This window comes from Fistularia commersonii, chromosome 25 (assembly GCF_037954325.1).
Source record: "Fistularia commersonii isolate RoL2024-O1a breed Wild chromosome 25, RoL_Fcom_v1.0, whole genome shotgun sequence".
In the NCBI taxonomy this organism is placed as follows: Eukaryota; Metazoa; Chordata; class Actinopteri; order Syngnathiformes; family Fistulariidae; genus Fistularia; species Fistularia commersonii.
Genome location: NC_141308.1, coordinates 4,922,424 through 4,939,004, shown reverse-complemented (window position 1 = coordinate 4,939,004; position 16,581 = coordinate 4,922,424). Strand labels below are relative to the sequence as shown.

At 38.1% G+C, this 16,581-nt stretch overlaps 2 protein-coding genes across 2 annotated transcripts; one reads left to right on the top strand and one right to left on the bottom strand.

The window, feature by feature from the left end:
* Positions 1 to 3,136: 3,136 nt before the first annotated feature.
* Positions 3,137 to 5,563, top strand: LOC147218912 (proproteinase E-like). Its single transcript, XM_086173217.1, has 5 exons — positions 3,137 to 3,176; positions 3,348 to 3,473; positions 4,802 to 4,938; positions 5,032 to 5,174; positions 5,255 to 5,563. Exons 2-5 carry the CDS (start codon positions 3,385 to 3,387, stop codon positions 5,429 to 5,431), a joined length of 546 nt encoding a protein of 181 aa, XP_086029343.1. The 5' UTR covers positions 3,137 to 3,176; positions 3,348 to 3,384; the 3' UTR covers positions 5,432 to 5,563.
* Positions 5,564 to 5,618: 55 nt separating this feature from the next.
* wrnip1 (WRN helicase interacting protein 1) lies at positions 5,619 to 12,052 on the bottom strand. The gene is made up of 7 exons (XM_086173211.1): positions 11,459 to 12,052; positions 10,556 to 10,750; positions 9,459 to 9,697; positions 8,295 to 8,500; positions 6,557 to 6,712; positions 6,371 to 6,450; positions 5,619 to 6,221 (listed from the first exon to the last, which is right to left on the bottom strand). Exons 1-7 carry the CDS (start codon positions 12,044 to 12,046, stop codon positions 5,940 to 5,942), a joined length of 1,746 nt encoding a protein of 581 aa, XP_086029337.1. The 5' UTR covers positions 12,047 to 12,052; the 3' UTR covers positions 5,619 to 5,939.
* Positions 12,053 to 16,581: the final 4,529 nt, after the last annotated feature.

Below are 16,581 nucleotides of genomic sequence, written 5' to 3'. Positions count from 1 at the left end.
TTTTTACCGAGGTGTCGAAGGGGAGCTGCAGGCAATGCAGATAAAATAAATCAACGTCGGTAAAATCACAGTTGAATCGAACAGGTCGAAACAGACAACTAACTCGATTCCACTTGAACCAAACACGTCAAGTCACTAAGTTTGAAGAATTTCTAGTCATGTTGGGAAACTGTTGGGCTGCGTACTGCTACGTTCACGTACACTCGGATGACAGAACTTCAGGTCTGTCGATTTTCGACGCGTAAATCAGATCTCTACGTGCAAATAGACCATAATCAAAATATATTTCAAAAACAAATATTCCCCGGTGATTAAATATGAGACCTTCTTTTTTTTTAACCGACCAACTTTCAAAGCCTTTATTCAGATCTTTACTTTGTATTTTCTCGGTTAGTTATTACTACTTTAATTGAGATGCATTTATCGCACACGAATGAAGTGTCATTCCAGTGCTATATTTTTAAATAATGACTCAAATGAATGGCATGGAAGTGAGGTTTTGATCCAAGAAAGACGAAAATATATGAAAAATGCGTGGACTGTCATCAATTGATCTTGCTTTTAATTGACACTATTTCAGGATATTTACTAAACTCGCAAAATATACCCAAGTGTGCAAATACTGTGAGGTATTTGTAATATAGGCATACGTCGAAAAGTCCTGAATCGATTGCCAAATCGATCATTGCCTGGATTCAACTTTGTCGTGCCATGACGTCCAAAGCCCTCATATCCGGATCCCATTGAACGTCTCACAGGAGATACAAGGTTTTACATGTTCTGAGGCCTTCGTGACACAAAACGCATTATTAGTTAACTTTCGCAAAACTTGCAGAAATAAAAAAAACCCTCTAAAACAAACAACAACAAAAAAATACACACACATTGTATGTGTGTGCTTATGTGCATAAATATATATATATATATATATGTATATATATATATATATATATATATATATATATATATATATATATATACATATACACACACATACATACACTGTGTATACACAATGTATGTATACATTATTTACATTGTTGCATATACATCATATGTATATGCATCCAAATTTCATGATAAAAGGTTCATGTAATCTTTAGTGTTATTACATAAATATATTAATTCAGTTCTTCACTTCTTCAGAGTAGGATATCATTCATATTTTCTGTTCTACTTTTATCACATTTACTCCATTTGTTGATTAAATAGCCAATATGATAACACAGGAATTTGTATCTCTGAACCTATATGTACTACATATATACTCTCTATGTTTAACATGAAATAACTGCAAGTATGAAACTAGTTTTCAAATTAAGTTTTACTTTGATGAAACAGGTTATCAAAAATGACCTTTTATTAACATCTGATATAAAGACAACATTTGTAAGACTGAAAATCATTGAGAATAGTTAAGAGTATTGCTACTTTGACATTTTAGGTATGAAAGCTTCCTGACAAATATATATATTTTAATCTTTGATAACAAATAATTAATATTTAATCAGTCATTTTCATCACATGACTTTGTTCAGATTAGTATGTGCTCATGCATGTGAGTGACTTCGTTTCAGACAGAAATGTGCTGCAGCAAACAAGGACATTGACACACAAGATCGTTTACTTCACCTCCCTGCAAAAAAAATGTTCTTTTGCCCTGTCCTGGTTTTTTTCATTTTGACAAAACCTCCAGGATTCTCCCCACATTTTGATGATATCCCACGTTCTTTAATGGTCTTGCAAAATAATGCAATTACCACTTGTGGCAGCAGAGGTCGCTGTGGAAATTATATAAACTCAAATTACATGTTCTCTCTCACTGCTTCCTAACTTATCCTGGACTTTCAGTGCATTTGAGTATAAAATCCACATGAAAATATATGGACACGTTCATAACACACTATGAGTAACTTTCAATTAATGCTCATATTTTTTTTACCTCAATCGCCTATAATTAAGTTTCAACAAATTCCCCCTATTTGCAATAGAAGCACTGTTTTTTTCTTCTGTATTTAAATGCATTTATACGAGCATAGTTATGGTATGGTCACATATAGTTATATGGTTATAATAAATACGGTTTTACCTTATAACCAACTATGTAACATTCCTGGTTCGATTCCCAGCTCCCTCTAGTGTGTCAAAGTGTCGTTGAGCAAGACTAGACCCCTGGTTCTGGTGGACGGCAGCCTACTGCTCATGGTTGGTTCATCCATGATGGGTTAAATGCAGAGATTGAATTTCCCCATGAGAGACTAATTAAATATACGTTATATGTATATAAGTATGTATGTGTGTATATATATATACATGTGTACACGTATACATACATGTATACATATACACATTGACTGTACAGCTAGATAGATAGATAGACAGATATACAGATGGATATATAAATAGATAGACAAAGCTTGTGATATAACTATCTCTTATACCTGTGTAGTCATGAACATCTCAAACTCACTGTGGAGATCAAGCACTTATGCACTCTGAGGACTTTGAAATTCAAATTATGTAAAGTTTATTCATTAGTTTGACCCTCCATTGTTGTCCATTCTTACCTCTAAGGAGTTTAGCAATTCGGTTGATCATTGTTGTCTAGTTTTCCTCAGTCTCTATGTTATTACACAGAGGCGTAAAAAGGAGTTTTAGCAGATTCATATTGTAAAGTAAAAAATATGTTAAGTAACATTTTGACATATTGTCCTTCAGCAGGAATGCACAGTTGTGTATATCAAATATATGGTCTCACCACCTGGAGACTGAGGGAACATTCCCAGGCTGCGTCTCCTCTTGCCTGTATTTATGCCCATAAATAGCCCTGCATGATAAGTCAGTTCTTTTGGCTGAAATACAAATGGAAGTGATAATTGCCCTCCTTCTGCTCGGCACATCAGGTGAGTTCTGATTACTTTGATTTCCAGGGACTTTGTGCAACTAATCCCCTCAGACAGATAAATATTAAATAATCTTGGAATGTACTTGTGGTGTCTTGCAGTGTCTGGTTGCGGCGTACCCTCTTACGAGCCCAGCACCAGCCGAGTGGTTAATGGGGATGAAGCCCGGCCGTACAGCTGGCCATGGCAAGTTTCGCTGGAATCCTTTTTTCCAACTTGCGGTGGAACTCTCATTGCCCCGAACTGGGTCTTAACTGCTGCACACTGCATCACGTGAGGCCATTTTCTGTTTTTGGGCGACATATAAGATAGTACTTGTCTTTTTTAGTTAAAAACTGAACGCACTGGGTAAAGTAGGTTTGCTGAAAAAGATGCTTGAATCAACTGACTTCCAAGTTGGATCTGAAGTGCACTATAATGTCACTGAAAATATTTATTCCCCAGATTCCATACATACAGAGTGGTTCTTGCTGAGCATGACATGAACAAGGAAGAGGGACCTGAACAATCCATTATGGTGGAAAAAATATTCCTCCATCCCAAATGGAACAAAAATTGTGTCTCTTGTGGGTGGGTTATTATCTCATGTGATTACATGAATTACTGTTTGTCTGAAACTCTTTGCATTTGTCCTGGAAAGTTGTGAACCTTGGAACAGCAGTTGAAGCTGAATGAATGAAAGATTTGGAAATAGAGTATAATGTTTAGGAAACAAAATCTTGATGGATTTTCAGCATATCGTCGACTGAGCTGAAAAACAATGTAATACGTTTATATTAATATATGCTTTATCAAAGCCTGTCGTGACTAGTTTACACGCTTCGATGGCGCCCTCTTGTGGTTTCATTAAGAAAATGCATTGTAAACTTTGCCTGAATTACTTTTTTATCTCTTGCAAGTGCAAGTGTGGGCAAAAACACCAGTATGGCAAAAACACCATACTCACTCATATATGTATGTATATATATATATATATATGCGTGTACATATATACTGCTCAAAAAAAAAAAACAACAACAACAAAGGAAACACTTAAACAACTCAATGTAACTCCAAGTCAATCAATCACACTTCTGTGAAATTAAAATGTCCACTTAGGAAGCAACACTGATTCATTTTGATTTGTTTTAAGGACATTACATCAATGCTGGATCAGCCTGTAGTGTGTTTTTCTACTTTAATTTTGAGTGTGACTCCAAATTCAGACCTCCATGGGTTAATCCATTTGATTTCCATTGATCATTTTTGTGTGATTTTGTTATCAGCACATTCAATTATATAAAGAGCAAATTTTTTAATAAGAATGTTTCATTCATTCAGATCTAGGACGTGTTAATTTAGTGTTCTCTTTATTTTTTTTAGCAGCATATATGAACATGGTTATGCACCTGAGTGAAAAGCATTTGAAGATGGATCTATTTATCTATCTATCTATTCTCCAGTGTTGGCCTCTTATTATATGTGTGTGTAAATAAATTCAAAAGCACAAGTACAAACACACAAAACAATCCACGTAGTATTTCATACCACATACATGTACATGTATAAGACGCCACACCCTAGATATGTCAGGCTCTGTGTATGTTAACAGTATCTTCACATTGTGAGGGTACTATTTTGTTGGTTAGTTACTGATTTCAGTATTCTAAATTCAACATTTATTATTTAACATCTTTACAACTTTGGTGTCCATGTTTGCCAACGTGATACTATATCTGTGAATTGCTAACAGTGACCAGTATATTTGTCTACCTGATATAAAAAAAGTAGCTTCTATTTGAATTTGATTGATTTCAAATATATTTCTGTATGTTTGTGTGTGTGTGTTTGTTTGCGTGGATATAGAAGTACACAAGTTTAACCATACTCCCTAAAATATGAAATTTGTTACTCTTTAGGAATGACATTGCTTTGCTTAAGCTCTCAAAGGGCGCCATTATCAATGACAAGGTTCACCTGGCTTGTCTGCCTCAGGAGGGGGATATTCTGCCCCATAACCAACCCTGTTATGTCACAGGATGGGGGCGTCTCTATTGTGAGTCCAGACGACCACCAGGCTCATTTCCTTTTTCAAATTATGATTTGTACAGCACTTCCACATAATTACTCATGTCTATCATAATTTTAGCTGGTGGGCCTCAGGCAACTAAACTACAGCAGGCTCTACTTCCAGTCGTGGATTACAGTATTTGTAGTCAAACGGACTGGTGGGGAACTTCAGCGAAGAAAACAATGATCTGTGCGGGTGGAGCGAGCACGTCAGCCTGCCATGTAAGATGCAACCACTCATGATCACTTATGGTTTGCCTGTAAAGGAAACAAATAATGGTTTTCATCTTGTCATCTTTTAGGGAGACTCTGGAGGCCCCCTCAACTGTAAGGGCCAAGACGGTAGATGGTATGTTCAGGGAGTCACCAGTTTTGTAGATGGACGTGGCTGTAATACTCCTCGGAGACCTACGATGTTCACCAGAGTGGTCTCTTTCATTCCCTGGATTACTGAGGTGAGAATGCTGAGCAACTACTGAAATGAAGTAAAGCAACAAATCCTCATTCTGAAATAGTTATTAGTTATTTTTTTCTTTTTTGCAGACAATGATCCAAAACTGAGTTTTTCCAGCTGGCTGTGGCGATTCAGTAAAATCTATATTTAAAACTCTGCTTGTCTGGTATAGTTCAAGTTGATGATGTCACATCAAAAAGCAGAAATGTTCCGTACTAATAAAGTTTGAGCATTTATCCCAAAAGATATATATTTACATAAAGATATACAGTAACAACATATAGTCCTTAAATGGTTCTGAAACTTTACATTACAGGTATATCATCGAGTTTTGACACTTCAATTGAAGACTTTATTCTAAATACAAGATATGCATCCAGAGCAACAAGATAAAGATTTAGATTAACTTGAAACTAACTTTGTAGTTGAGTATGGTCATTGAGTGCTGAGTCTTATATCTCGTTTCAGTACATTTATTTTGGAAACTCCATACTTGATCACTTCATGCTGTGAACAAACACAATAACTTATCCTTAGGACTCAGAGGGTGTCCATGTGAAGAAGTTCATTCCCTGTAGCTCATCAGGTAAGTATTCCTGTTCGACAGGAGCGCTAAAGGCAGGGTTGTATTGGTAGCCCTTGGCGTATCCAAGTTGCTTCATCAGCCTGGTGGGTGCGTTGCGAAGGTGAAGAGGGACAGGGGGCAATGGGCCTTTGTGGTTCCTTAGACAGGCTTTTACGTTACTGTAAGCCTTGTAAATTTCCACAGATTTGGGTGCTCGCGCAAGATACACCACACACTGAGCCAGGATCACCTGTTGAGTACAGGAGGGAGAATAGTAGACACAACAGCAAACTAGAATGACTATGATTGACACCGGGACAGAGCGATTTGGAAGAAAAAGATAACTTTTCTAATGTGCATAAAGTTGATTAATTGCAACTGAGCAGGAGGCAACCATACCTCACATTCCGGCATCCCAATGAAGTGGCAGGCCTGGAAAGCAGACACAGCTTGTGGAAGAGCAGAGGGATCTGCCAGACCTGAGCGAGACAGGAGACATACGATCAAACGAAACTTAAATAACACATAACTCTGGCGCGAAATACTTTTCCCATACATCTATGATATAATGTGCTTCTTTCGTACCAACATCCTCGCTAGCAAAGCGAACCAGCCTGCGAGCAACGTAGAGAGGATCCTCACCGCCCTCCAGCATGCGGCCCAGCCAGTACAGAGATGCATTCTCATGGGAGCCTCTCAAAGACTTATGCAATGCTGAAATGCAGTTGTAGTGCTCTTCACCTTTGAATAAAACACACACCGCATAAATGAAATAACAAGAAGCAATTCCACCAAAATTGAATATTTCTCTTTAGTTTTTCTCTTATTTCTTTTTTGTTACCTGTCTTCTTTCCCTGTGCTGTGGCAATCAAATTTCCCCAATGGGGATCAATCTTAAGCAACATTTAAATCGCTACCGTAGTGAGACACCCATAAATGACCACATTATTATAGTAATGTAAAAATACGTCAAAATTACGAGTAATTTAATACTATATCGATCATACCGTTTGTTTGATGAACATAGTCAGGGCATTAGTTGGACATATTCAGGCCATTAGCTAAGCAAAGAATTTGTTTCATAACTATGTTAGATAGGGAACAGTAAATGTCAATGTTTTGGGACAGCTGAGTGTTATGTAATAGAACGGCTTGGAGGAGAATCAAAGTCTTTCCTAGGGAGGAAAAGTGTGTGGAGGTTATCTATGCATGGTCATGAAGAGGGGCTGAAATAGGAGATATGAGTGTACTCAAAATACAAGGTATTAACTTGAAAAATTCAGAAAGCGAAAGACAAAAATAAACAGACAAAAAATGGCATCTACAGCTGCTTTCTGAAATGAAAATGTTTATGTCGCAGCTATTCTGACGTTATTGAAGTGATTAAAATATAGCACAGGCATTTAAAATACAAATGTACACTGGTGAACAAGTCAGTCAGAAAAATACAGAGGGTTGCTTCAGGATGGCCATCTGGATGGGGCCATATAAATTTAACCCAAACTAAACATGCAAATTGGAAAGACTGACTCCCATACTGGATGGGTCAAGAACTGGGGTAACAACAACCAACATCAACGCTCAGAACCTACAGGGCACCAGGGTCAAAGGAGAGGAGGTAGCCATGTGCTGAACCTGAGAGAAGAGGAAAGGCAAGAGTCTGGGGCTGATAGTAGGGACTTTGACTTTGGGTCGATACAAGGACAAGCTAGAGTGTGTTGACGTGATAAGAGAGAAGGAATGTCGATATACTGTGTTCTCAGGAGACCTGGTGGTGAGGTGGCAAAGTTAAAAGGTCGGAGCAGGTTTTAAGTTGTACCATCATGGTACTGATAGCATGAGAAATGGAATAGGAGTTATCTTGAAGGGGGAGTTAGTTTCGAATGTTCTGGAGTTGAAGAGAGTGTCAAATAGTCTGACGCCAGAAAGTAAAGATGTGATGCTCAACGTTATTAGTGACTATACCCAACAGGTGGGATGTGAATTAGAGAAGGAAACATTCTGGAGTAGGATAGATGAAGCGATGCTGAATATTAATAATATAAAGCTGCTGCAAAAAGAGTTTTGTTTCTGAAAGTATCTGCATTATCAATTACGGTGATAGACCTCCAGCAATAGTTATGAAAGGAGCAGAGAGTGCTGTTTCAAAAATATACCACAGTATTTGATATGGATCTGAAGAATGCCAGCTGATGCACAATAAGAGGTCACTTGTTTGTATCTCCAAATAAATGTTAATACAATTGCTTATTTATCTATTTATTTAATTTATTTGTGAGGATTCGCATTGTTTATCTGGGCAATGAATTACTTACAGTCTTACCTGCTTTATCGTACAGAATATGAGACCTCTGAAGACCCTCCTTGATGTGTTTTTCTTTAACAATTATTTCCTGAGAACAACAGTCCTGTCCAGAGGTCAGTTGAGCCTGAACAGCGAGCTGTAGACTGTTGAGTCCTGTTCTTGCGTCCCCATCACAAAAGTGGGCTATGGTGTCTATAGCTTTCTGTTCAATGTAAATCCTGGGCCTAAGAGAGAAATATATAAAGAAAGAAAAAAAAGCATCAGCACTTCAATTTTACATTGAGGAGGTTTTAAGAGATGTCTCTATTAAAAGACAAAGATATATAAAATTGGGCAATTAACAATACATTTTTAAAAACTTCAAGTGCACAATTAAAGTAATAGCATACATGTCAAAACTGCCGAGCTATATCCGAGAATAAGTAGAAGCTATGTTACTTCAAACAAAATACAAATGATTTAGATATTTGTATTGTATGGACACCATACGCTTGTTTCTAAAACATAATGTGTTTCCATGACTATGTCAAACTTTTCTGAGTGTATTTATTTTTCAAAATCTTGCCTGTACCCTGAAATTGCACATTTGAAACTCCATTGGTGATGTCTGAAATTGCAAATAATTTTATAACCACCAGAAGTTCACACTCCTGTTATGGTGAGGACAATTTGACCCACAAAAGTATGATCATGTTTCTAAAAACGGTTGTTTAAAATGTTAAATTGCTGACATGTTTGTATCCGGCTGACTGAAATGAAGCTGCTCCTGGGCTGTGCAATACATACTATCATGTGCTGAATATGCTACCATGCTGATTTACACTAGATGAAATTGATGCAGGTTTGGCATGATCTGCAATTTGCACTGATTTCAATGTGCCCACAACATTCATAAATATTTATTTATCTCCCTGACGCTCACCATAAAATTACATCTGTAGCCAGCATTGAACAACTATCTCACTGTGCACAACTTGTATCCAAATTCTTATCTGTCAACATATCAGATGGGACCAGAGCTAGGGGATTGGAGTGGCTCCTGGTATACCCCTCCCATGAATTATCCAACTGAACCCACTAAGCCAGGAATGCAAGAAGAGAGCAGGCCTTCAATGATAACAAAGAACGTTTTAATATGTAGAGTGATACCCAGTCAAGCAGTACTGAGGGAAGAGCACTTACTCGTTTCCATCTGTTTGGTCTTGATGTTTGGAATTTGCTTGATCTCTTTCCAGAATTCTGATCCCAAGAACTGCCACAGCCCTGTCCAGGATTGAGCCCATTGCTTCAATAGACAACTTCTCCAAAACAACTACTCTGCACCTGCTCAGCAGGGCAGCGTTCACCTGGAAGGAAGGGTTCTCTGTTGTTGCCCCGATCAGGGTGACAGTCCCACACTCAACGTGAGGAAGGAAAGTATCCTACGGATGAATACATATTGAGAAAAGGATTTTAAAGAAACCAAAATTTCTGAGATCATATTTCAATGGTGAGTATTTAATGCATACTATCATACTTCAAATTTACTGTTTTCTCCACTGGTGTACATGACTCATTTAGCGATAAGTTTTGCATAGAATCACTGCAAAAAAATGCTTCTTTACTTCATTTTATTGATTGACTCTAATATCATGGGAAACTCCTTTCTAACTGTTGTGTAAATAGATTATCTTGCTGCACTGCACATTTAGTATTGATGTCTAATGGAGCAAGCAGATTAAATTAAGTAAAAGCATTTATAACTGTGAAATGTCTTCTGGAAGATAGATGTTGACAAACATAAGATAATTAATATTTTTTTTTGCTACACAAAGTGTTGTTGGTGCTTCCATTTCATCGGTTATCAGCTCGCTGTAAGATATAGTAAAAAGATTTATATCTTTTGACTGCCTTTGTAATATTGGAATTTGAACAGAGACCATTCATAATGATAAATGTAGTATATTATTTCAATATTTTAAATGGCTGTGTCAGAAAAAAGAGTCTATCTAAATTATTAAAAAATCCACAGTAGAGCAAATACTTTTTTGAAGACATATTAAGCCCTTAGTTGTGATTATTCAGCTCAGGTGACAGAAAACAACTGTGCAAAATCTGTTGTGCACAAGCTAACGTTTCAGTCAGATTGATACATAAATGATAGAAAAGTATAATCGCTGACCCTCACAAAGTTTAACAGTAGATATATGCAGCATCAATTAAGTGTGAGCAATTATTTCAAACATGTTAGCCAGTTCAAATGCAAACAAGAGCCAAAGCCAAATGGTTCAATACAACACCTGCTGGGATTTGTTGAAGCGGTGAATTTCATCAATGAAAAGAACTGTCTTTCTCTTGCACAGTCGGATCTCATTCTGTGCCTGCTTGATCACCTCTCGTACATCATTGGTGGACGCACTGGTGGCTGACAGAGTTACAAAACGAACTGTGGCCTTCTTTTTACTGTTACAGGCTATTATGTGAGCCAGAGTGGTCTGAAATACAACAATATAAACAAACAGGTTAAATGAATCAAATAGCTCATTCAAAAAAAGGCAGTGGTTTCTGTAATATCAAGTTGTGAGACAGTCGGTTGCTGTCCTACCTCAGAAAGTGAAGCAATTCGATGCATGCTTGCTAAAATGCATTTATTCTCCAAATGACTTGGCATTGTAATTATTGTGTATTAATTTAACTTTTTTAATTTAGCTCCAATTACAGGTTCACAACAAATCTATAATCCTAGGTCCAAAAATGAAACCAGACAGGTGTTTCAAAGTAAAAAACGGCAGAACATTTTGATAAAGGTTCTTATGTTGAAAGATATTATAACCAAGGCCAGTAACTTGAGACTCAAGGAGTTACTAATACAGATGTTCTGTGTTCTTACTGAATGAATGAGTAGTTAACAGTCGCTGAGTGAATCAGAGTGCAAAGTGTTGTTTGCCTCAACGCAATAAGAAATAATAACGACAAATCACAAAGATTTTTTACACGATTGAATGCACAACTCAAACAACACTTGCCCCCTAACAGCTGCAAATATACAACAAGGCTGGGAATGACTTTGAGACGTAAAACACACAGTATTTTGTGAGGAAAACTTCCTACTCATTAATCTGATGTGGCTACAGACGAGACACTATTATCACATGTGTGAATTCTTAAATAACATCAGAAACCATTGGTTGTCATCACGGCACCTTTCCACATCCTGGAGGCCCCCACAGGATGAGGGAGGGGATTTCCTGGGAGTCCAGAAGTGACCGGAGAAGAGTTTGTTGGCCAACGGCGTTATTTTGACCGAAGTACTCCTCCAGGGTTTTTGGTCTCAGTACTTCCGCCAACGGCTTCTGCATCGTTAGAACGCTCCGCGGTGACACATCACCCGGGGCTTTCACACTGTCTCCGTGTAACACGGAAGGCGGTCGGTTTAGATGCTCCCCGTCGTCCTGTTCCGACTCCAACAAACCACGTTTAACTCCTTTGCTAACCGCAGGAGTACTGCATGTTTTTTTTGTTGACAGCGTATTGCGTTCGCTTTGAGGTGAAGTGCCGCTCCTTCTATTCTGAAACATGGCAAATACCGCAGGTGGCGGGACAGCAGCCGCTGTCTGCCCACAAAACTTCTTCGTAGGAGGTCCATTTTCGTTGGCTATGGCCGACGGACCGTCGCATTTATCGCTTTTTAGCAGACATACGTCCAGGTGACCGTTAATAGTGGAGGAATTGAATTCTTTCAAACAAACAGGACACTGCACCGCGTCCGTTCCTGTCTTCTCATTCGCCATGTTGAATCCCCGCGGAACGTTTGACCCTTGGTCACGTGATAAAACACTAAACTCACGTTTGGTTACTGCTATGATTTTAGAGTTAGTTAAGAAATTTTATTTTTTTTCCCCGCTCAAACAAAAAGCACGATATTTACTATTTACCTTTATGTATATATACGTTGCGTCTGTGAACATGTTTGATTTTTCCTCTTCCCGTTTTCTATGATGTGTTCAAGGCTCCTGAAAGTGTCCGAAATCTCAAGCGTTATCTGTGAAACTCCTTTTAAAAAGCGACATATTCGTAGCTGCGCTGTGTTATATCAAAAGTAATAGTGTGTGTGGTGTTTTTGAACGCAACAAATTCATAAACACTGTCGAGATACACTTCTGCAAACTATGTTGTAGGAGATCACATTCGACTGAATAGATTTTAAAACTAGAGTTCAGCAACTCGTTTTAAACTAAGGAAAAGCGTGAACACCTCTAACTAAATAGTGTAGGAGTTCGTTAAAATTCTCTCAGTAAAGTCTTTCAAGCCACTGCAAAAATAACCGAATAAAACTGAAATATTTGCATTTAGATGAAAAAGAGTAATAAAGATTTATCTTTGGAGTCAACCAGGTCATGGGGAATTCTGCAGACCTGAAGAAGCCTCTCGGATGAAGAGCATAATGTCTTCAAATGAAGAAAATCAAGTCAAGTTGTCATGACAAGAAGATTTTGACAGCAATTGATATTTGTTCATGTTTTTCTTAATCGGTCCTTGCTGTTGTTTCTATCCGCCTTCAGATATAAACACCAAGCAAAGAGGTCTGCCACAACGAGAAGAAGATCTCATAAGGAAAGGATTGGTGGCCAAGTGAACGGCGAAAATGGCCAACCAAAAGTCAGTCCATCACTTTGCCAATAACAGAAATGTCAACCAGCTGTCTTTAGTTCCTTACTTCGAGGGGGTGAAAACTATGCGCTGTTTCTGGGAGATGAAGCTGGAACCAGAGGTATCCATGAATTTAATTTACAAATGTGAAAAACCTAAGCAAAACAAAAACAAAACATTGTAGCTTATGAAGAACTGAGGTGATTTTGTATGACTGTCAGGTGTACAAGATGACCAGCAGAGGGAACTATAGAGCATATTTATTGAAAAAATTAGATCGCTCCAATTATATTTAACTGCAGTTGCTTTCAAAGAAACACATTGCACTGACCTCTGTGGCCTAAAATATATTTGCCAACAGATTTGCCACTCTTTTCCTTCAAATCAATTGAGCGACAGGTTGTAGATCAATTCAGCCGCTCGTGTTTGAAGCAGAGGTTTTCAGAAATGCCCCCTTGTTCTTGTGCCATTGTTGTATTTACATTTCAGTCAGTGCTCAATATAACTTAGGGCTGTACTTGAGTTTGCAAAAGCGTCACATCTTTTGAGCGCCTCATCCTTGACCCTTCTTGTGCTTGTCCATAAGGCATTTGTAACACACACAAGCAATGTACAATGCATCAGTGTGTCTTTGCTTGCTTGTTGGGAGACTTGTCTCCCTCACACAATCTTGTTAGTTTGAAGTATCAGTACTGTGTTAGAACTGATTTCACTTCACTGATCAATGTTTATAATTCAGTTAATATTTGAGAGATCAAAATACTTGCTTTTTAGTGAAGATGGTAGGATCATATCCAGTGACAGAGAGATTATCTGCCAGACACTCTTGGAAGGCACCTGTCACTCTTTGATCATGAGGACAAACCAGCCGTCCTTTGGCTTTAAGTGCTGATGGGAGTGGGGGATAACTGAATTAACAGAGGCTGTGGAGTATAGTCTACTATTAAGGTTTGGGCGTTCCTTGCACCAGAAGTGGGTGTCATCTCTTTTAATGCTTCACTTGAGACTCTTTTCCTTAAGCTCAAAGGGGTACTGTATAGTATTAGGTAGGAACAGCAGGAGAAGGCAATAAAAGAAGTATGAAGGCTAAAGTTAAATCAGAGGAGAACTTTGTAACAGGTTGGATCATTTGGCTTGTGAAACGCATACGTCTCGTCACCTCCTACGTCTGGCACGGACTGCTCAGTATTCTTTGGTACAAGAGGAGTCAAAGAGCACTTGCTACACCTGCTGTCAAGGTATAAACAAGGGTGTCTGTGCCTGAACTATGAGTAATATTCAAGCTTTGAAGACACTCATTTTCTTTTCGGAAAGGGTCTATATAGCGGTGAATGTTATCTTATAGACATCATAGATTAAACCCTGCATGAATTTTATTTTCTTTGTTTCCTAGTTTTTGGTCCAAGTCTTTATTTTATTTAGTTGTTAAATTGTAACACACAGATATGAGAAATGTAGGCAATGCATTATGGTATTAGGATCTGCAAGCGTCATTGCAAGTGATAAAAATGTCTTCTATGAATGTTCAGATGGGAAATTATTTGGTTAGCTGGGCAGAGTGAATACATGTGCGAACAAGTACGATAACAGCTGACAATATATTATAGACACACTTATGTAACAACTATAATACCAATGTAAAATACTGTAGAAATTGTTTGAGTTGAAATTAATCTAAAAATGCTACAAAAAGATAAAAGAATGGCCTTTGATATTCATTTTTAATGACTTGTTTAATGTCGGCAAATATCAACATAATTTTTTTTCATTTAATTTCTGAATTTTAAGAAACTAGTGTGATTCTCTGTTTTCAGTTGAAAGTTCAGGAATTATGTGCTGTATGATGCATTTATGTTTCGCTATGAATGGCAGCAGTGGGGATAAAGAATGGAACAGCACCCTAGCCAACTGCAGGACATTATCAGTTTGATAATGAATGAATGAATGAATGAATTCATGTTGCACTCCACTGGTAGAGGATGACAGGATCACACCATATGTCAGAGCTGTGAAAAAAAACAACAGAATACTGCTCTGGCCGCCATCTAGCGGTCCCCTTTACACCTGGCATCACAACGTGTCTGAATGAGTTTGATCATAAGTGGTACTGTTGTGGCATGTCACGGCCCATTGAACTGTCGTAAAAAAGGCTGACAAATCTCATCGTTTGGCATAGCAGCATCTCTTTTTTTAAGTTACTGTTTCATCCTAACCTTTTTATTCTAACTTGCATGGATGCAACATCCTTATTGCCATAAGGATTCAAGACAAAGTAAACACCGGTACACAATTGAACACTATTTAGGCAACTCTACACACTCAGCTGCATATTCACACACATTTTGTGTATTCTAAATGCTGTTCACATGTGGCCTCTGAACAAGCTGAGGCTCTGTCAGACCTCTCTTGTTTCTAAGCCTCTCTTGGCATTTAGGAGCTGCACATTGACATTTACTGCAGGAGATCCATGGGTATGTGACTAAGCCCTTCCTCTATGACCTGGTAGATCTGGAGCATTCTATCGTTGACCTTTAATTCTCTTTAACACATCAAAAGTGCTAAGTACTACTTGGAAAAATATGGTTACAAACAATTCTGAAGGTCATGTCAACTAAAAAAAAAGTCACATTAACAATCTTGGATGTATCAGAGTTCCCATGCTCAAGTCAAATGTGATTTTGCATTTTCTTAGTATTTATAAGAAATTATTTCAAGTTGTATTTATATTCTTCAGATGTTTATACCTTCTACCGATATCAAATGTTCATCTCCAAAGCAACACATTGCAGCGTAAACACTGACCTTTGATAAGCTGCCTGTTGTCTTTTTCACGCTTCTACTTCATGTGACATTTTCTGCTTAACTTTAGACACCAGGTCAGAGTTCTCTGTGCAAATATCTTGTTAAGTGGAACAAAAGAGGATATTTATGTAGGGGGCTTGGATGAGATAAAGAGAAAACCAAGCACTTGGGAATCACATTTACAGATACATCAACATACAACTCATGCTCAAGCATTTTTTCTTTCCTCTTGTGCGTTAGTTGAGGCGGCACAAGTTGAAGTATTATAATTTACTTCATCTTGAAAAAATAAATCCTCTGCTGAGAAACCTTTTAAAAAATTCTCAGCTTTCTCAGACTTTCCCATAGAATCATTTCAATGCCTTCACATCTTATCTCTGAAACCTGAATCAATGGATCGAAATCTGAATGAATGCGATAAGTAATGATCCACAAATCCCCATCAAATTCTGTTAAAGTCTTACAAGAACTTGAAGAAAGTGAGGGCCAGTAAATCCCGGGCCTCAACAAAGGCATCGCTCTTCTCTTTCTTCAAATGCAAGACAGCAACAGCTTTACATAAGTCACTTATATAGGCTGGGCGGCACAGTGGTCCAGTGGGGTGGGTGCATAGGGGGGGGGGGGTGCCTTCTGTGTGTAGTTTGCATGTACTCTTCGTGTCTGTGTGGGTTTCATCTGGGTTCTCTGGTTTCCTCCCACAATCCAAAAACATGCAGGAGACCAATTGGAGAATCAAAAATTGCCCAGATGTATGTTGCCATACAACTGTATGTTGGCAACTATATGTTGCCATACAATTAACTGGTCCAGGGTGACCTGTGCCATGCAGGGCCAGGCTCCAGCACCCCTGTAACCCAGAGTGCAGGACAAGTGG

Excerpts from the sequence above, each read along its gene's own strand:
- LOC147218912 (XM_086173217.1), top strand. The coding sequence starts at position 3,385 with ATGAACAAGGAAGAGGGACCTGAACAATCCATTATGGTGGAAAAAATA. Across the intron at positions 3,474-4,801 it reads AAAAATTGTGTCTCTTGTGG|GAATGACATTGCTTTGCTTA; the intron begins GTGGGTTATTAT and ends GTTACTCTTTAG. Across the intron at positions 5,175-5,254 it reads CGAGCACGTCAGCCTGCCAT|GGAGACTCTGGAGGCCCCCT; the intron begins GTAAGATGCAAC and ends GTCATCTTTTAG.
- wrnip1 (XM_086173211.1), bottom strand. The coding sequence starts at position 12,046 with ATGGCGAATGAGAAGACAGGAACGGACGCGGTGCAGTGTCCTGTTTGT. Across the intron at positions 10,751-11,458 it reads GGCCTCCAGGATGTGGAAAG|ACCACTCTGGCTCACATAAT; the intron begins GTGCCGTGATGA and ends GTTGTATTTCAG. Across the intron at positions 6,222-6,370 it reads TTGGGATGCCGGAATGTGAG|GTGATCCTGGCTCAGTGTGT; the intron begins GTATGGTTGCCT and ends TGTACTCAACAG.